Source organism: Protobothrops mucrosquamatus, unplaced genomic scaffold (genome assembly GCF_001527695.2).
Source record: "Protobothrops mucrosquamatus isolate PMUCROS unplaced genomic scaffold, P.Mucros_1.0 scaffold12, whole genome shotgun sequence".
Classification (NCBI taxonomy): domain Eukaryota; kingdom Metazoa; phylum Chordata; class Lepidosauria; order Squamata; family Viperidae; genus Protobothrops; species Protobothrops mucrosquamatus.
This window is the reverse complement of record NW_015386399.1, coordinates 433,070-454,947: the sequence shown is the minus strand read 5'-3', so window position 1 is coordinate 454,947 and position 21,878 is coordinate 433,070. Positions and strand designations below refer to the sequence as shown.

Genomic DNA, 21,878 nt, shown 5'->3' with positions numbered 1-21,878 from the left:
CCATGCCCGAGATGGTGAGGGATTGGCCCCTGCCGCCCTGGCCCTGCCCACCTAGTCTGCCATGACCACTGCGGCCACGCCCACCCGGCACCCAGTGATAAATAAGTGGGTTTTGGGTTGCAGTTTGGGCACTGGGTCTCTAAAAGGTTCGCCATCACTGCCCTATGAATATTGATGACCTTAATCTATGAGTTTATCTAATCCTTTTAAAAGCAGAATAAATCATGATACTGTAACCTTGGATCATCCAAGTTCTTGTGATATTAAAAAAATAAGAAAATTATTCACATTCTGAACAGCATGCATAATTGAATGTTATGTGATTAGCAACAGTATAATCTTTTTCCAGTGATTGCTCCAGTTTTCTATTCATTTTGGTTATATTTCATTCTTCCAGAACCAATCCTTGCAATTATATGAAATAATCAAATTAGTTAGCAATACTTGAACAATACGTAGCCTCTGTTCTTCATACTTTATACCGATCTTTTCATTTTCCTGGAGATCAGCAATATGAAACTGTTTTGAAAGGTTTTGTATAAATAGTTGTCACTTTATGTCTTACATGTCTTAATTTTTTTATTTAACATGCATTAAAAAACAGCCAATTCTGCATTTAATCTGAAATATTTCAGTTGGAAAAAAACATACCATATTTAAGCCATCAATTTGAGGAGTTCCATCTCCATTTGTTTTCAATTCTTGCTTTCCAATAAATAGCTGCACATTTAAAAGATTACAAAATTATTCTCAAAGATCAATAAACTAAACATTGCACTGCCCAAACTTTTTCTCCCCCCCCCCCCCCCGGGCATCTGCATTCCCTCAGCACTGAATTTCCTGTGTACTCTTCGTCTGGTTCTGTTCTCCTATCCACTTCTTTTTTTTCCTTTTCCTATGTTAGGCTTCTTTGGCATGCACTAATTCCATTTAGAGATCAAGCTGGCCCAAAATAAACATTCCTGGCTCAACTGGTAAGATTACCAACAGTATAACAAAAAAGTGCAGTAAACACAACTTGATTTAATAATTATGAAAACTGTAATACTTTAATTTTCAAATATTCATTCTATTACATTGGCTATCATTATTTTTTTAATATCTTCTCTAAGACAGGGCTTTTCAACCTTTTCACCGATTGTATCACTTTTAGGATATGGCAATATTCGAGTACCACCTAGCAAGATAACAAAAACTTGATGACCCCCCCAAAAAACCCCGTTCAAAGTTGCAATTGCACTGAAATGACTTATGACCATTTTTCACACTTATGACCATTGCAGCATGCCCGGGGTCATGTGATTTATATTTGGATGCTTGGCAACTGATTCATATTTATGATGATCACAGTGTTCCAGGGTCTTGTGATCCCCTTTTGCAACCTTTTGACAAGCAAAGTCAGTGGCAGGGCTGCTGGTGGCCAAGTGCTAAGGCGGGACTTCTCTCCCTCCTTCCCTGCCTCCCTCTTTCTCATTCCCATCTCCTTCTGAAGGAAGAATTTGAAAACACCCTCCCATATTTTCCCTCTTCCATATATTCATCAAACAAGGAAAAGTCTCCAGAGACAGAAAAGACAAGTGCTGAAGGAACTAGGTTAAAAAGGTGCATTCCCCTTTAAGAATTAGCTACTGGCTAGAAAGGAAAGTTAAGGAGCCAGCAGCCAGCACTTAAGAAAGAAAAAAACAAATGTAGTAAGTACTGGCTGCCGGCTAAGGCAGCCTCCCCAAATGGCTCCATTCATAAGTAAAGGAATGCTACAGGAAAAATCCATTCAGGAGAAAAATACTTCAAAATCCCTTGCAGCAAAATATACAGCTAACAATAGCAGAGCAATAGAAGCTAACAGGAGACATCAGCCATCAGCCAAATAGAAATTGCCAAACACTCCTTAAGAACACAAAGCCCACATTGCACAAATCCCTGAACTTCAAAGTCACAAAAGCACATAAGAATCCTTCCACTCTCGATCTCCCTCCCCCACCTCCAGCAGATGCTGCCTTTCTTCATTCCTTGTGGAGGGCAACCCCTCCCCCGCTGCGTTTCTTGCCTGTTTGTTGCTGCCAGCATGGATGACTGCCACAAGAAGGTGTGGATTTCCTCTCCTCTCCTCCCACCCTCCTCCTTCTTTCCCTTCAGTGCAGCTAGAGTTGACTCCACCCCCTCCCAAGGCTGCTTTTTTTTTTCCTCTCTCCCTCTCCCATCCAAACTGCCTCCTTTTATAGCCTCTCCTGTCTCCACCCCCCTCCTCCTCCTTTCCCATCCGGGTGAGCCAGAAGTGAGCCTGGGGCCTTTGCCTCACCCCAGCAGCCCTGCAGCTCCAGAGGACTCTCACAGTAAGTCCTGCCCTGCGCTGGCTTGTTCCTTCCTCCACTACACTTGGCTGGGCAGGGCCGTGTACCACCCGCCACTTGCTAATGTACCACAGGTTGAAAAGCCCTGCTCTAAAAAGCACCATATAAATCCTTAGACAAACACAAAGTTATCAAAACAGAAGAGAGATGCTGCGATACAGCAATGCCTGTGACCAAAGATTTACATACCCAGTAAAGCAGACAACCAAAAACATACATATCCGAAGCTGGAGAAGGTGGCTGACCATTTCTTAGCTCTGGGGAAATTAAGCTCAAGCCATTCAAAGTCATAAAAGCTGACAAAGCACGCTTGCTCTGAAAGTAAAACAATCCAGAGGTTATATAGAGTCTTTGACTCTTATCCCCAGCCATATTGAGCCCATTGTCTGCGATATGAGGTCTATTGCTATTGACGCTATTCAGATATTATATTTCGGTGGCGTCAGGTATGGGAGATACAATTGCAGGAGACTTAAACTCGGCCTCTTTATCTGGTCAGCAGATCAATAGCAAAGCAGGTCTTAAGCTACTGCTTTTAAATGCCAGGTCAGCCTGCAATAAGGAGAGCTGGCATGGTTGTTGTTATCCAAGACACTCTGGCTGCAAAGTCTCCACAAATGCTTGGGTGGGAGACTTTTTTCTTACAATGGATTCTAGGAACCAGTTGAGATTGCTGCTATTATACCAGCTTCCCTACTGCATAGCAGTTTCCCTGCTTGAGCTCCTAGACTTTATTACAGAGTTAGTGGTGGAGTTCCCTAGGTTAGGTCCCCCTGGGGGACTTCAATCTGCCTTCCTTGGGAGTGGGGTCAGAGGTAGTGTGGGAATTTAGGCCTGCCTAGAAATAGAGATCACACACCCAAATTTGGTATTCTTCTTGGAGCGATGCCCTTATGACCTGGAATTGACAGAACTATCATTGGTGCCCCGTAATGGTCAGATAACAGTTTTGTGGCTATGCGTATTTCCAGGCTGCACTCATTCACAAGGAGGCGAGATCTACTAAATTGGTCTCTCCCATGCAACCAATAAAGCTGACTGGTTCAAAAGGAGAGGGTGCTATAACTGAGAATCTGCTGCATACTTGTCACCTCTTGGAATAAGAGAATGACTGAGGTTTTAGACAGTTACACCCAAGCAGCCTCTCGACCTGTGGATCTCACCATTCTTAGTACACAGAAGAACTAAGAGAAACGAGAGATTAAGACATCTAGACTAGAGCACCACTAGTGGAAATGAAGAACAAATTCAATTGAACATAAGTAAGAACTGCTATTAAAGTCTATCTTTGGCAATTCATTCAGTGAAGCAAAAATATTTCGCACAAATTGCATCTGCAGATAATTGCCCAGCAATCCTTTTTAAGGTGACATGAGTCCTCATAAATAAGGAGGACTTGGAGAACTACTTGCAAGGATACGCTGAGAAATTTGCTGATTTTCTGACAGATAAAGTCACTTGAATGTGTCCACAATTGTCCATGTAGGCATGGATATCAGTCGAATGGAGATGCCCTAGGAAGGTTCTTGCATCATTATTGGGAAATGGTTTGAACCTATAATTCCTTAGAAAGTGGACAGGATTCTAGGAAATGTGAGTTTGGCCACCTATTAGATCTGTCTCCCCACAGCTGATAGAAGACTTCCAGGAGGTGACACATGGGTGAGTACTAGAGGTGGTGAATGTTTCCTTGGAAAGTGGTCCTACCCCAGTTTTTTAAAGCTGTTGTGGTTCACCCCTTCTTAAGAAGCCATTACTAGATCCCACCCTGATGGACAATTTTCATCCTGTCTCCAGCCTCTCCTTTTTGGGAAAGGTTGTTGAGAAGATAGTCGTGCTGCAACTCCAGAGGATCTTTGCTGAAGCATATTATCTGAACTTTTCCTGGGATTCTGGTCTGGATATGGAATGGAAACAGTATTGGTCGCACTCTCTAGGGGGAGCAGGACAGGAATAACACATCTGTCCTTTCTCAAGTTGACCTTTCAGTAGTTTTCGATACCACTGACCATGGTAACCTTCTGGAATAGCTCCGAGGATTATTTTTATTTTATTTTTTTTTGGGGGGGGGGAGACTATGATATCCTGGTTTATTTCCTTTCTACACTTTTCATCAGTGTTAGCTGGGAGCAAGAATCCCGACCCTTGGCCCGATTCCCGCAGGGATCCGTGCTGTTTCCGCTCCTTTAATATCTATATGAAGGGAAGATCATCTGTCACCATGGAGTATGATATCATTAATGTGCTGATGATATTCAACTATGTATCTCTGCCCATAGTGAGTTCAGCGATGCCACAACCGCTCTCTTTCAGTGCCCAAAGATCTGGATGGGAAGGGCAGACTAAAATTGGACCCTACTAAGATCAAGAGAGTTGGGTTCAGGTCTCCTTAGTTCTTGGTGAATTACTATCTTTGGTTATGGATGAAGTTGCATTGCCCCAGGCAGAACAGGTATGTAATCTGGGGGTTGTCCTGGACTTGCAACTCCAGCTTGAGGTGCAGGTGATAATCAAGATTGTAAGGGTCTTTGTACAACTATGGGTTATATGCTAGTAATGCTTATTCCTGAACCAATCCGTCCTTCTCATAGTTACCTCTATCCCGGTCACCTCATTTGGACTTTTGTAACGAGCTCTATATGGGGCTACTCTTGAAGAATATGAAGCTTCAGTTGGTTCAGACTGTAACAGCTACAAACTTTTGCAAAAGACTAGATTTGCATGTGTCATCTCTTTTGGGAAAATTGGACTGATTGTCAATTTGCTTCCAGGTGCAACTTAAAATGCTGGTTATCACCTTTAAAGCCCTACATGGCTGAGGGCCAGTTTATTTGAAAGATTACCTCCCCACATTTACATCCACCCAGCTCTCCAGGGCAAGAAGGCAATGTATGTTGCTGATCCCATCTATTACGGAAATACATATGCTGAGACCAAGAAATAGGTCTTTCTCGGTGATGGCTCCCTCCTTATGGAATATAATTACCCTAAAGATAAGATTGACCCCCCCCCCATCTTGTTACTTTTCTGGAAGGCCCTATCATACCGCCACTGAAGAATTTATTCTTCTCTGTTATACTTTGCTGATAAATAAAAACACTAAACTGAGTAATTCCTCAAATTCCTTGGATTTTACACATCCAAAAAAGTGATAGTATTTGTGCTATTAAGTTACACTGTGCAATTCCTATTTATTTATAATGAAAATATTGTTTTACCTCAGATTTGGTGAAATCAAAATCTCCAACAATTCCCTGTTCTCTATTCAATGCAAACACATTGTTTTTATGCAATGATCCATGAATTATATCAGCTTTGTGTAGTGCACACAGACCACGTGCCACTCCTTTCATTACTTTTAATGTTTCCTAAAGTGATAAAAGAAAGATCCTATAAGATCAGTGTTCCCAGAAGGATTTCAAAAAATGCTTATTACACATCCAATGAAAAAACAAGAGAAAAAACTACTTTCAAAACTTCTATCAAACTGAATTTATAGTTTCCTATAAAGCATTAATTTTCCTAAGCTTCATTCAGTAGCATAGGACAATTAATTCAGATTTCAAAGGTGAAAAACATTTTGTCAACAGTTATTTTAAAAACTAATAATTGTTTAAACTTTGCTGGAGGCCATAGAACAGAATCCTTTTTTTCATTCCTCCATCATTCTTCTGGGGAAGGAGATTACCCACTCTGCTAATGGCTAGACAAGGGATAAGATGGGAGTTCTAAGTATAACATTTCTAACATCTTTTTATTCTCTGGAAAGCAAAACGGGGGAAAGTGCTAACTAGGATCAATTTTACAGCAAAAATATACATTAAATATGGGTTCTACAATATGAGAATCTGAAATCAATATTGCTTTTGCCTCCTACAATTAACTAATAGGTGTACAGTACATTTAAAAAAAAATCACATTGCTCAGCTACTAAGGAGGTCAGAAGGGAGTGACTGCAACCTCTTCCTTTTTCTTGGCCAGATTCCTTCAGTAGGGCTAGGACAGGGGTAGGCAACCTCGGCTCTTTTATGACTTATGGACTTCAACTCCCAGAATTCCTGAGTCAGCTATGCTGACTCAGGAATTCTGGGAGTTGAAGTCCATGAGTCATAAAAGAGCCGAGGTTGCCTACCCCTGGGCTAGGATATACTACATAGGCACAAATCAGCCTTTGGGGGGAAAGTAGATGGGGCTGATGGAAGCTGGCATTTACTTCTTGATGGTTATTTCTTGAAAGAGGAAAAAACGCTGTTTGGGATAAGCATTGGGCTAGGGGTAAAGAGCAAGTCAACCAGCAAATTCAATAATCAGTCACGGGGGAAAAAAGGCATCTTGTAAAGAACACTAAAAACAAAGTGTGACACTGAATATATCCACAACACTCACATACATACATTCAAAGATCAAGAGAAATAATGGAGAAAACTCTCTGAATATTCCATATTCAACAGCCAATTAATCAGTATAGTATACTACAGGGCTTTCCCACCGACTGTACTACTTTTAGGATATGGCAATATTCGAGTACCACCAGTCACCTAGCAAGGTGTCAAAAACCTGATGACCAAAAAAAGAAAAAAAGTGATAAAATACAGGTAGTCCTCGACTTACAACACTTTGCTTAGTGGCTGTTTGAAGTTGGCACTGAAAAACGTAATCCTGCCCCTCACCAGAGCCCCCCTTTTGTCTGCACAACGATGCAGCAGAAAGACCCCTGCTGCGCTGGGGACGATAGGGATATGCCCTCTGCAAAGTAGGAGCAGGGTTACTATGCTCCCTGTCAATCAGGTTTGATTTCCTTTCTTTGCCCCCCTCCTCCCTGCCTCCCCTGCTTGTAGCTGCCTCTGAGTCCCTCAGTCTTGGGAGTTAGCATTGCTGGCATCTCTTTCTCCTGAGCCCCTTGTGCTGGGTAACTGTTGCCACCCAAGAGCTGTTTTAAGGTTAGGGAATCTTTGGTGGGATAGCCAACTAGCACCCCAACATGCCGCCCATGCCCCCACTTCAACCGCAGAAGTCGCATTCCACCCAAAGCCCCTGCAATCACCTATCGGCAATCACATGCTGCTCCAAGGAGGAATGCTGGAGGCAAATGGGCGGAGGCGGGAGGCTCAAGGAGGAGAAGGTGTGGCCAAGGGTAGGAGGCAAAAGATTCTAGACCTGCCGCCAATCAGCTGTAGCTGCATGTGCCAATCCTGGGCTCTCAGTAGGACCCAGGCAACACCTTGCGCAGCTCCAGCTGATTCTCTCAGACCTGTGTGGCGCTGCCGCCGCTTCAACTCATCCACTTTTACACTTTTTTTTTACAGTGCTTTTCAACCCATCGTATGCATACCACCTGCCAGGTGCCAACGTACCACCAGTGGTATGCCTACCACCAGTTGAAAAGCCCTGGTATACTATATCAATCAATATAGTATAGGAACATCTGAAATATATTTTTGAAGTTACCAATGTATTCATTTACGCTGATTGAAGATGTTCGACATTAAATTAAATTTGCTAAAGGAAGTATTTTTTAAACAAAAATGATACAAGCAAAAAAATACATCCCAGGTATCTATAGAAAACCCATAAAAACTATTTGCATGCTTCTTAAGCTTTCCAACTATAAATACACAGTTTTAATGTCAACCATGAGCTACTTTGATTAAATTTAGCTATGGAAGATATAGATAATATAATCTGTAAAAAAAAAAACTGCATTCACTGATTAGAACAGCTTTTTCCAAATTTAATGATGTCTAGATATTTTAGAATGGCAATTCCCAGAATTCCCCAGCTAGTGGACCTAACAAACTAAGGAATGCAAGGGTAAAAGGTTGGTTTAGAAATTCAAGAAGGTGATTACTTACTTGTGGGGTTAAAGGTGCTGTCATCTGCAATGTCCCCAGGTTTGCTCCAGCATAGTATGGAATCATTAGATATATCATAGGATCAGACTTAACAAATAAAAACAAAAGTTTTATGTGCAGGAATAGAAAACATCAAATATCATCCCAATGAAACACTTTCCTATTTGTGTTTTTATATCATTTATATAAATTTAAAGAGTCTTATCTTAAAGCAGGGAAAGGATTTCTTTATGAGATCTTTGAACTTTTTACGCAGAAGTAACAAAGGGAAAAAATACACTTCAATGTACAACTTGCCTTGGATAAAAACAGGAACAATGATTGCATTAAACAAGATTCCTCCCTTAATTCTTTCCAAACTTTGTGATACTTTGCTGCTCTTTCTATTATTTGAGTTTCAATATTCATATCCACAATATATCCCTGAAAAGATAAATTCGGGTAGTAAAAAACTGTTCTGTGAGATTATTAAACTATTTCCCAGAATATGAAAAAGGGAACCATTTCTACCAAATAATGTTTCTATTTTCTGAATTAATCAATGGAATCTTTATTGCTTTTGAATAATAAAGTACACACTATAGCCCACAATTTCCAAATGAAAATAACTGCATTCTAATAATACTGTGTTTCTCACTTTCAGAACAATGACAGCTAGAAGGACAGATAAGAATAGGAGAGGAGTTACATTTGGCAACAACTGTAGTCTATAATCTGAATAAACACATGTGTAATTTCTAGGTAGTTATCTAAAGACATATATCATCTTCTCTATCCAAAGCTGCTTTTTACCAAGATTAGGATGTGTGTCAATTTTCAGATGATCCTAAATACCTACCAAGTCAATAAACAGGAATGGTGACTGCTAATACAGGCAGAGCTAGAACTGGAAATAAGCTTTACCGCTATTTCAAGTTGCCATAGTAATTAGCTTTTTAAAATGGCATGGTTGTCAGAAATCTCAGCCAGCATGCTCTCTGAAAAGTGGATTTAAATTGCTGATTTCTCCATATTCAAAAGGCAAAACCAGATAATTCAGTTTAGCTACCCAAGAAAATGAACTTGAACTACAGTGGATAAAAAAAAGTCTACACACCCATTTAAATGCCATGTTTTTGAGATGTAAAACTCAGAAGGAGCTAAATCACTTCAGAATTTTTTCACCTTCAACATAACATATAAGCTGTACAATACAAATAAAAAACAAACTGAAATCTTTTAGGGGAAAAAACACTAATGCAAAACTAGAATAATTTGGCTGCATAAGTACGCATACCCTAGGGATGTGGCTGTAATCACATTCAAACCAATGTTAAAAAGTAGTCAATACATACCTGTCATTAATTAAAGTGGCTCTAATCAAGCCCATATAAAGTTTAATTGTTCTGGTGGAAATTTTCTGACATTTACTCAGTTGCCTCTTAAAGCAAAAGCCATAGTCTGCAAAGAGCTTATAAGGCATCAATGGGATCTCATTGTTGGAAGGCATCCATTAGGATATACCATGGAACACAGGAAAGATAATCATCAACAAATGGGAAAAAAATGGCATCATCAATTTCCAAGAACTGGATGTCCCTCTAAAATTGATGGGGAAAAACAAGAAAACTGATCTTTGAAGCTGCCATGAGACCTACAGTAACATTAAAGAAGTTGCAGGGATTTCTGGCAAGTACTGATTGTGTATTACATGTGGCAACAATTTCCCATATACAAGTCTGACAAAAGCATGTGGAAAAATGTGTTATGGTCTGCTAAGACCAAGGCTGATTTTTTTCACCGTAATTCCAAAAAATATGTTTGGTGCAAAAAACAACACTGCACGTCACCAAAAATACACCATATCCACAGTCCATAGTGGTGGCAGTACTATGCTTTGGGGCAGCTTTTCTTCAGTTGGAACTGGGTCTTTAGTCAAGGCAAAGGGAATTAAGAATAGTTCTAAATATTAATCAATTTTGGCACAAAATTTTCAGGCTGCTGCTAAAATGCTGAAGACAAAGAGGAATTTCACCTTTCAACACAATGACCCAAATCAACAAAAGAATGGCTTCACTGGAAGAAGATCAAAGTTTTGGAATAGCCCAGCCAGAGTCCATACTGAAATCCAATTAAAAATCTGTGAGGTCAGTTGAAGAGGACTGTGCACAGGAGATGCCCTTGCAATCTGATAGGTTTGGAATGCTTTTGCAAGGAAAAATGGGCAAAGATTCCCAGAGCAAGAGGTGCCACGTGGTAGGCTCCTAGCCCAAAAGATTGAATGCTATCATAAAATCAAAAGGTAATTCAGCAAAGTATTACTTTAAGGACATGCACACTTATGCAACCATGTTTTTTATTATTACCTTTCCCCCCAAAAAAGATTTGTTTTTCAATTGAACTATACAGCTTATACGTTATATTAAAGATGGAAAAAATTCTGAAATGACTTATCTTGGTCTGATTTTTTTACATCTCGGTTTATAGACTTTTTATATCCACTATATAAATGTAGTAGTTTCCAGCTCCAAAATAAGCCCGGCTATTTTAATATTTCCTAAACCTACCTAAAGGCTTGTCTTTTATTAGCAGTAATTTTTGAGGGGGGGGAGGGACGACAAGCTAACCATTCAGAAACCATACCTTCAGGAGAACCTTTTGTCCTTGAATTGTGGAGCACATCACAGGATGTTTTATGCTCAGTTCCTTCATTGGCTCAGCATTTAAGAGATCACGTTCTAAACTGACAGTCAAACCTCCTGAGTTCTGGAGAATATGTATTAAAACAGCTTATTCTCAGTTTTGCATCATAGACCTTTTGTCAAAGTTACTTCAATCAATCTTAGCTTTGTAAAGGAAACAAAAACCTTACCATATACTTCAAAATTCCTACTTCAGGATGAAGGAGTGGCAGCTCAGGGAAATATTTTTGAACTAGATGATTAAGCTTTTCCTAAATTAGAAAAAAAAGTCTTCAGTAACAATTACAATATTAAAACAACATCCAGCAGTATGTTGGAAGCATGTTTTTTCTGTAGTATCACAATGACGACTCTGCAATCAGCAGGTAAATATTCATGGACCTTCAATGCAGAAGATTTAACTTTCTGGTTCTGTAGCAACTCTTTTGTCCCAAAGAAATGGCATCATCATAGCTCCACTTGTGTCTTCATTCTTCGGTAGAGCAGCATCTCTACTTGTTTATAGCTATTTTAACTAAGCATGTGATGAGAATTCAAAGCATAGATAATTGCACAATCAACCATTCTTGTCTGTAATTTTAAGAACAAAGCCAGGTGGAAACCCCATTTTATTTGAGTTTATAACAAGATGGGGAACCATTAGCTTCTTCTTGATGGTAACTGACACTAAATCTAGCAATAAACTGATTCTCAAAAACAGAGGAAAAATATCCCTGTATATAGGTGGTAGTACCCAGTACTAGCTTTGTTCCCCAAATAAGGCAGTTTTTGAGAGAAAAAAGGTCATGAGTACTGATCCTTAGCCAACTTCTTTAAAATATATCTATTTTCCATCTAGTGCCATTTACAGTTCCATATAATAGGACACTTTAAAAATGCCAAAGATTATTGGGGTAAACCAGAGAGCAATTCTCTAATCTGTACGATGGAACAGCCAGTGATCAGGATATTAGCTGAGGCCAATACGTATGTTTTGGGGTGCATTTTATCTGAACCGTGTTTGCAGACTCGGTAGCATTGTATTTATTTTTACTATTTCAAAACTACTGTACTCATCAAATGGTATTGCATAAATTTAAAAATTACTTCAAAAGATTAGAGTATTATTTGCATCAGATAATATATCCATTAAAATTGAAAAAAATACTTATTTTCTTCTATTTCTATTTTGTGTTTTTTGTATTCCTAGTATCCAGAGTCACTAGGATGAGGTGGACAGCCGCATAAATTCTTTATGTAAATAAATTAAAATACTGACCAAGATATTCAATTTTTCCTTCTGGACATATATTTAGGAGGAACATGAACAAAAGTTCAGTTTTTTCTGTTTTATCTATATCTATTTATAAATATGAAAAATATGTATAATTTGGCTCTACTAGTCTTTGGGTTATATGACACAGAAGGTCACAATTTTGCTTGAGATGAAGGGACTGACATCTGTCTTAATTTCATAGGCATTATACCATATATTACCTAAAATGAACTTCAGGGTCAGAAAATGACTTTTCCATAGATGCTAATATAACTGAGTACTTACATATTCTTCTTGTTCCTTATATATTTCCTGAAATACATTATCCTGTAGAGCATTGATTTCTTCTTTTATTTTCACCATTTCATCCGTGCTATAATTATCAGACTGCAGAAATTTAAAAATTACTACTTCAAAAAATTAAAGCCTTATTTTCACCTGGGAATATACCCATCGTAAATTGAGTATACTATTTACTTTCTCTTCACATTCCCATTCCCTCTTGTATCTGAAATTACATTAATTTCCAGTCACCGTATCAAATGTGCCTGCTCCTTTTTTGCCTGATCAAGTTAATACCAATTTCTTTCAGGGTTTTTTTGTTTTGTTTACATACTGAAGGTACTCTTGAGACAAAAGGTGATTGTCAGAAGAAACACAGATTCAGTTTCATGGCCAAATAACAATTAATATGAGATCTCTCTCATAAACCTATTAACAAGGATTAAGAAACATTTTTATTCATCAAACAAAGCAGTTCTATTATATGCCGCACTGGTCGACTCCACCTGGAATATTTTTCCAGTTTGACTCACCATAATTTAAGGAGGACAGCTTAGAACTGGAAAGTACACAGAGAAGAGCAATGAACATGGTAAAGGACTTAGAACAGAGATCCCCAAACTTTCTTGGTTTAGTTTTCTTAGAGACTCAATAATTTTTGAGTCTCTAAGGACACTAAGGACAATAATAATCACAGTGCCATTAGGCCACAATAAATATTTAATAGTCCCCTTTATTAAATAGTTAAGTCCAAATTTAAAATATACTGCAGCACGCAAGGCACACACTTGGGAACTGTAGATTTGGAGGTCTAGAAGTCTACAGATTTATTCTCCTCAGCTCCTGAGAACCCACTAGAGGATCCAAACTCTCATCAGGAGAAATTTCCTAACTATAGCATTAGCAATAGCACTTATATACTGCTCCATAGTGCTTTCAATGCTTTCTGAGTGGTTTACAAATAACAGCTATTAAACAGTAGAACAACCTTATCCCGAGGTTATAGATAATAAAGTTGGAAGGGACTTTGGAGGTCATCTAGTCCAACCCCCTGCTCAGGCAGGAAACCCTATACCATTTCAGACAAATGCTCCCTCACCAAATTTTTCAACAAAGGCTCTGCAGCCATTTATCTAGATAGTGTTAGGGTTGAACTAAATGGCCTCCATAGTACCTCCCATTTATATTACTACCAGCCACTATCCAATGAAAGGAGCTTTAGTAAGCTGCAGCTGCCAAAAAGCCAATGTAACCATAGGCTCCATCAACAGAGCTGCATCATCACAATCACAAGACACGATGCCATCATTCTATACTGCAATAGTGAGGCCACACTTGGAATACTGTGTCAACTTCTGGTTACCACTATACAAAAAAGATGCTGATATCCTAGAAAGAATGTAGAGAAGAGTAACAAAGATTATAAGGGATCTGGAAGCTAAATTATATGATGAATGGTTAAGAGAAATAGATACATCTAGCCTAATAAAGAGAAAGATTAGGGATGACATGATAGCTGTCTTCCAGTACTTGAGGGGCAGTCAAGAGAAGGCTTGACTTATTCTCCAAAGCACCTGAGAGCAGGATAATGGGTGGAAACTTTTAAAGAGAGATCCAACCCAAAGAAATTTCCTGACAATGAGAACAATTAATCAATGGAACAGCTTGCCTCCCGGAATTGTGGATGCTTCATCGCTGAAGGTTTTCAAGAAAAGATGACATCCACTTGTCCCAGATAGTATAAGGTCTCCTGCCTTGGGCAGGTATTGGAGAAGATTTCCAAAGTCCCTTCCAGCCCTATGGTTCTATGTCTATGTGACACAAAATGCTTATGCTTCTAGAACTGACATGAGGCTTTTTTCTTTTAAGTGATCTCTCTAGAGGTCAGAATGTTGTAAACCAGGGATAATTCTAAGCTTGCAGTTTCTAAATCTGTGGGATCTACTTATTCTGCTGAATTTACAATCTGGAACGTTCTCAATTAGTTGTATCCCAGCTTTTATGACTGCCAGCAGTATCAGCCAACATGGCTGTAGGTGATGGCAGCTGTTGTTAAACACAGTTTGCAATATACTTCCAGCCACAAAGACACCATGTACAAATAAGGATCTGAAAGCCAAAATACTGGGAATGATTATATTAATTCTATCAGACATATTGACAGAGGATATGGGTATTTTAAATTTTCAAGACTAGAGGTGGGGCTGAGAACTACTGTAGTTTTTGTTGCTGTCATGTGGCACTGATTGATTTTTTAGTCATTATTTGAAATTAGATGCTGAATGAAACAGACCTTTGGATTAGCCCTAGAGGTGGTACTTCACTTTAGCCCTATTTCTCCCTGGGTATTTATATAGTTTTGAGTGCTTTTTGTTATTCAGTATCTCCCTTCATGTTTCTTAATTCCTGTGTACTCCTCATAACTCTTTCATCCCAATTCTACATTAACTATACAATCAACATTTTACAGCTTTTCAATCTCATACTGTAATGTATCCATTTCGGAGTTATGATAACCTGCTGCAAGACAAATGGAGTATCTGTTGTTTTTAACTGCATAATCAATAATACATGTAGAAATTATGTACTTTCTTAAATTGCAATAATCAAGAATGAGGAGCATTAGCAATGTGAAACACTAAGTGCAAAATAAATTGTTTAGAAATCTGTTTCTTTCCAACTTTGTTCTAAAATAAATCCCTTTTGGCTTTCATTTGGATTTATATGAATAAATTATGTCCCTAACAACATTTCTCCAGAGCTAGAAAGCAACATTTTTTATGTCATCATCCACCATTTCTTATGGAAAATAAGAAATAATAATCTTAAAACATTAAAATATCACTGCCATACTTCTTCCAAGTTGTTTTTTTCTACTAATTTCCACCTCAGCTGTGCCTTTATGATTTTCATTCTCTTCTTTATCAGTAACAAATCATCAATATTAGGAGTCATATTCAGCCATTCCACAATCTGGTTTTTGAACTGAAAAAGAAAACACACTATTAATGAGAAGATTTCTTCAAAATGGAAAAAGCTCCTATACTTTGAGGAATATTACTCCTTATACACAAATTGCATTACAATATAAGTGTTAACATTTTCAGATTACATTTTTAAGTGATAAAAGTGAACATAAAGGCTAGGTTGCACTCTTATATGACTCATTAAACTTTATTTTTTCCTACTGAAATTACTCAAAAAGATGCATAAGTATCTTTTAAAAAGCTGTTAATGACGTTCTACATTATAGGATATGACAAAGAAGCAGCTAGACAACTGACCTCACAACTTTCAAGATATTTTTGATTCACTGCATTTATAAGATCTTGTTCTTGAAGGACCTTCTGCATAACCACATTATACATGTTTAAGATGACTTTTTTGTCTTTTTCATCTAAATCCTGAAAGGAATTATAGAGTAACAATAAATATCTATAATAACAACATTGCAAAATTTGTTGATTTTAAAAATATGAAGTGCATTCTAAATGGAAATATATGATGGGTTATCAATTTTTGTTTGATAAAGTAGAAAATATACCATTCATAAAGCAAATTCTCACAAATATAAATACGATTCTCCCATTTAGAGTAACACAACAGAAATATAATCCTCCACACAATTTACATCCATACTTCTTGATCAAGGTTACAAGGCTGAGTGTGGCAAGAGGAGCTCAATAAATGAATGCCAAGCATTCACATCTTTGCAATTGAATCAGAGTAAAAGAGAAATTTTGATCACCTGATTGCCAAGGGGGGCTGCAATGTTTCTAATTTTGGGGACCAGTCATTCAGCACTGTTGGAACTTCAGCCACTAAAGAAATAGTCGTTAAGCAAGGACCACCTGTATGCTATGCTGTGTTTCTTCTGCTATGGTTAGCTTTATGGCTTTAATATTTTATTACAAACATTGTGATATAGTCTTACTACTGAATCAATTTGTGTTTTAATGTTTAGTAGATGATGTCTTGGAGGTGAAGCTTTTCTAAAAGAGGAAGTGCACATATTTTTAAATACAGAGAACTGAATATGAGAAATCCTTGGCCCTTTTCTCCAAGTTTGAAGAAAAATGGAGAAGCAAGTTGGAACCTTTTTCAAGAAACTAACAGCAACTTGCTTTGCATAAAAAGACCTGGGGTTTAACCAAGTTTTTAATGCACATAAAGGTAATGAAATTATTTTCAAAATTCTCTTCTATTGTGTTACAAAAATCTTATTACATTAAAATGTATTATCAATATTTAGCACATCTGCTATTCCAGCTATGCGGAGATCTGGATTTGAGGATGCTTTGGAATGTAGAGTTGTCAGCACCTTCTTAAATTCGATGTATTTTTCTGAGATTGTGCTGCAGCTGTAGAGGATAGCCATGTGAACCCAGAAGAAGATACAGCTTCTTTAAAGAGTTACCAACAACTGCTATGTACTCTTCAAAACTAAATCACTTCAAAACCCCTATATGGTGCCTCATGATATACAATATTAATTCCATGATTGGGAAGAAGTAACTGATGTGGCAGACTCTTATGGTAACGCACTATGAGAATAATCTTGGAAATCAAGATGAGGAGCAGCTACAACCTTGACAACTATCAAACAATAATTGGGATGGAAGAATAGTTATGACTAGATGGAGGGGGAAGGATTGTATTTCTCCTCCCCGATTCCTCCCCCCCCCCATTCTTCCATCCTTGTTTCTCACTGAGCTTGTTTGTTTTTTTGCAGACAATTCATTATCCAAACTAGGTAATATCATCAGCGCTAGGACTGATGATGTTACCTAGTTTGGGTAATGAAACATCTACAAGAAAACAAGCAAGTTCACAGAGCACCAAAGACCCATCATGTCAACCCTGAGCTACAAATATTCTCCTTAATTAATATCCTTCCATCCCCCATCACCCAGTCTCAATTGTCAGTATCTATCCTCCATCCCTCTCCCCACCCCCCATCACAATTGATGAAGTTTCTTGTCTGAAAAAAGAAAAAACAGCCCAGTTGCCTTTTGAAAAAAGCACTTTTGATATTGTTATGTGAAAGGAAAAATATAGAAATATAGCTTACTGTTAAAAACATGTCAAATTCTTGTGACATATCAAGCTCGACATTCTTAAGAACTTCATCTACATTGACACCTACATCCTTGGATTTCATTAATACAGCTGACCCTATATCAAAAAACTTGACAGGAAAAAAAAGAGACACAAACAAAGAAGTATTAATCAAGTCTGCAAAGTAATACTCAAAAAGTTAATAGCGAATGAGAAAACTGCAATGTTAGAACTGGTTCCATTCAGCCTTAAGCAATCTCTATCTCTTTAAGCAAGAAAGCAAAAGAAGAAATAGCCAAGTCCTCCAAAAATTACTGTCAATACTGACTTGTACATAAAGCCATCACACTCCAATGCAGCTTGTCAACACTCAAGTTGAAGAAGTTCCAGTTGATTAAATCCATCTCTCTGCATCATCTAAAGTTCTTTTTTTTTTTTTACTTTTTTTATAACCAAGGAAAAGCCCCTTTCAACACCAGATTCCATGCACCAATAAAATTTACAGAAGTGCTATGTTATAGTTGTTCCACACTTATTCGCTTCTAATGACAAGAGGGGAACAGCAATCAGTTGTTTTTGTTATCTGGTACTTGAAAGAATATGCTATAGCTCAACTGGAAAGATGCTCAAGGAAACACAATTTGCCTCTGAAAACTGGATCATGCTTTCTCCTTGGTGTATTTGGATATGCAGTATGTTTGCATCATATTTCCAAGCCAATGGAATGGGAGCTGAAACACCTCAATTTCTTCTAGACCAAACCCCATGAAAAGATATTCATTCATTTTAACAATTTAAGAATCAGTGTGATTCCTTTTCATATTGTCAATCAGAGTTGAATATTATTCCCCAGCAAGACATGAATGCAGCCCAGCTGTCATTTTAAATGTAATCATGGTACTAATTTTCTCCTGGAAAAAAATATTTTGGACCAACAATTCTCTGATCAAATATTAATGGTTATTTTATATAATGAAGTGTTCCATTTTGAATCTCTCAATATATTTTTCACAAAAGCAACAATTAACTTCTTGTTTGTATTCAACTGCAGTACACATAGCAAAAAAAAAAGTAGGGTGCTTTTCTACATTTTACTGCCTTTTAATGAGATTCCTTTCTCTCCAGATGACTATTAGCTGCAGTGCTGAAAAGTTGCAAATTTATCTGATGCAAAAAATCTAGAAAGAATTAGACCAGAACCTCCAAACACACCTTCAATATAAATGTAAATTAGCTGCAAATCATAATTTGAACACAAAGCTTTTTAATATATATATATATATATATATATATATATATATATATATATATCTTTTTTACCTGAATTATGCTGCTGAAACTTAATACAAGATTTTGTAAGGAAGTATCTGTAGCATTCCTAATCCGACTGAATTTCTCCAACCTAGCATTCTTCCATTCAAAGAACTCTTCAAATACTTCTTCTGAACCCTCTGCTTCATCAGCCTGTCCATATACCACCTCCAAAGATCCTTGCAACTTCTGAATATCAAAATAGATAAAGAAGAAAATAAGATAATAGCAACAAAGGAACATAATTACACATTATAAAACAAAACAAGCTCCTCTGGCTTTATGCTGATTCCTCTAGTAACTATATGGAGCAAAACCTGAAGCAGCAAATTTCATAAGCCAAATTTCATTTCTGACCTATATATATCAGGAAGAGGAGGAATTATTGCTTATCTACACATCAGAAAGAAGAGAATTCCAAATATGCATAAAAGATATTTTTATATAGGTAGTCCTCAATTTACAGTCACAACTGGTATGTTTCAGTTACTAAGCAATTTGGCAGTAAAACAAAAAATCACATGACCACATCACTTAGTGACTACAACCTAAATTTTGCTAGTTATTACCAAGAACCATACTAATCCAAGCTATTCTGGTCTTCATCCCTCCCGGTCCCAAGTTTCAGTAAAGTAAGGGGATTGCTTCCAACTCTCCCCAACCAGCTATCCCCCCCATGACATCTCTGCACCCTGCCTTGAGGCACAAAAGTAGTCACAGAACCACATGGCTTCAACAGTTTGCCACACCCTGGGAAGCTGCAGCTGCCCTAGCTCGGTCCCAGTCACCCTCACAAACCTGCATTCTGAGACTGCTGCCACCCTGCCCTCAACTACCATAGTTGACCTTCAACATTGCCTTCTTGCTCCTGCTATTCAAAAGGCATGCCCAGCCTTGGCAGGCCTTAATATGGTAAAAAAGAAAAAACACACATAAAGCAACTTAGTGAAATCGGAGTGCACCAAAATGCTCCTTTTCACCATGGGTTTATGGGGTTGGTTTTGCTTTGTGAAAAAGGAAAAAAAGGCAAGAGCAGCCCCAGTTCTGTCCAGCTCACTGCAGAAAAGGCTCCTTTAAGTTTTTTTCTTCTTCTTTTCCCCAGTGCAAAGGGGTGTTTTGACATGCTTGAATTCCTTTAAGCCTTTTCTTCTCCAGTATGCAAAGCCAGCAGCCAGACCTCGTCAACACTGGGAACAAGGTGGTTGCAAAGGTCAGCAGGGGACCAAAATGGCAAAGATAGGGGAGGGGGGGAAATGGTAGGTGGGGTGAGCTGCAGTGCTGCAATCCTAAGTGCAGGTGGGCCGCCAAGTTCCCAATTTTGATCATTTAACCATGAAGGCACTACAACAGCCATAACTTTGAGCATCGATCTAAAATGCCTTCTTTCTATGACATCGCAACCTTGAATGGTTGCTGAACAAATGGTTGTGAGGACTATTTAAATTTGAAACAACTCATCTAGTTGCTTCATGCTTGTAGATGAAAAATGCCAAAAGACTGTAGGTCCTAAGGCTGATTTCATGTTTTAAAGCTTGCCAGTTCTAACACTATAGCACAACATGCACTAGACTTTCATGGATGTGAATGGCTACTATATACTATTTGAAAATAATGAAAAGCAGAAATAGATATAATTATCTGTAGGAAGAATGTAGTAGTGGGAAATAAGAGAAAATATAGGAAAGTCCCTGAAGTGCATGAAAAGAAAGGTGCCGCCAAGAAAGGTGCTGTCTACAACATTTACCCATCTGATTTGATTTTGCAGGTTTGACATACTCTGGATTCCTTTAATTAAACAATGTCATTTCTCAATCCCCAGAACTGTATCTTCTGCATAGCTGCATCTACCTTCTGGAACAAACTTCCCCCCAAGATCCCGACAGCCCCACTTTGCTGTTTAAAAAGGTGTAAAAATCTAGCCTTTTTTATAGGATGGATTACAATTACAAATAAAAGTTGTTTCGAAGTCATCTGACTTCCCTGGATTACAAATACAGCTTGACCTGGAATTTTCCAAGCTGTTTTGAGACAGAGGGAACAACAAGAAACTTCTACTATCAGAACACTTTGAATTACAAATTTTGGTATATTTTTTCCTTTTTGTTTTTTGTTTTTATTATTTTTACTATTTACCTCTCCTATTTGTTAGGAGCCTATTGGATTACAAATTCTGATTTATCTGTTGGATTATAAAGTATGATTAAAAGATAAAGATGAGCGTCCCAAATCTATCTAAAGCTGGAAAAAAGTAATTTCTGCTCCCTCCTTTGCTTCTGCAAGTCCAGTTTATCAGAGATCAATTGATACAATGCTCCAACAAGAAGAAGCTAATAACTTCCAAAAAGAAACACAAGCAACACTACAAGCAATCCAAGAGGCAATTGCTACTCACATGGCAGCTACGAGAAACCACGAGATGAAAAGTGATCTTGATAAAATGAACCAAAAATTTAATAACATGGACTCTCAATTTGAAAATTTCAAACAGATGGTTACAAAAAACCCAACAAAGAATTCAAAAAAATAGAAGATAAATGAACTGAGGTTGACCAGAAAGTAGAAGACTTAAAAGATGAAAACCAGAAATAAATGCAAATAAATGGAGAATTAGAAGACTCAATAGTTGTCATGGAAATGGAAAATGCCTCATACTTTTTAAGATTTCAAAATATAATGGAAGATAAGGAAGAGGACCTTCTAAACCTGATAATGGAATTATTGGCAGACGCATTAGGAATTGGGAAACAGGAAATGGAAGGAGAATTAGATCAGATCTATAGAGTCAACTCAAACTATGCTAGAAGAAATAAAGTCCCCAGAGAAGTACACATTAGATTTCTTAAAAGATCCATAAGAGGTGAGATTTTGAGAAGAGTAAGAGATGAACCTTTGAAATACAAAGAAAAAGAAATTGTTGTTCTCAAACAAATCCCTAGGAGAATAAGAGAATCCCGAAGAGAATATCAGTTTCTAACTAGAAAATTAATTGAAAAAGGAATGAATTTCAGATGGCTGATTCCAGGGGGGATTTTAATGTATTGGGACACGAAAAGATATAGACTGGATACGCCACTTAAAGCAATGGAAT

At 37.8% G+C, this 21,878-nt stretch overlaps 1 protein-coding gene across 1 annotated transcript in view; it reads right to left on the bottom strand.

Annotated features, from left to right (window-relative positions):
* The window catches only part of STK31 (serine/threonine kinase 31), a 59,667-nt gene that overhangs the window by 6,156 nt on the left and 31,633 nt on the right, over positions 1–21,878 (bottom strand). Inside the window, exons 11-22 of the mRNA XM_015810564.1 lie at positions 18,800–18,979; positions 17,493–17,609; positions 15,706–15,825; positions 15,275–15,406; positions 12,425–12,526; positions 11,055–11,135; positions 10,826–10,948; positions 8,501–8,626; positions 8,204–8,290; positions 5,570–5,719; positions 2,541–2,666; positions 652–720 (exon numbers count right to left, since the gene is read on the bottom strand). Of these exons, the coding sequence (XP_015666050.1) occupies positions 652–720; positions 2,541–2,666; positions 5,570–5,719; positions 8,204–8,290; positions 8,501–8,626; positions 10,826–10,948; positions 11,055–11,135; positions 12,425–12,526; positions 15,275–15,406; positions 15,706–15,825; positions 17,493–17,609; positions 18,800–18,979 (1,413 nt within the window). The remainder of the gene's footprint in view (positions 1–651; positions 721–2,540; positions 2,667–5,569; positions 5,720–8,203; positions 8,291–8,500; positions 8,627–10,825; positions 10,949–11,054; positions 11,136–12,424; positions 12,527–15,274; positions 15,407–15,705; positions 15,826–17,492; positions 17,610–18,799; positions 18,980–21,878) is intronic.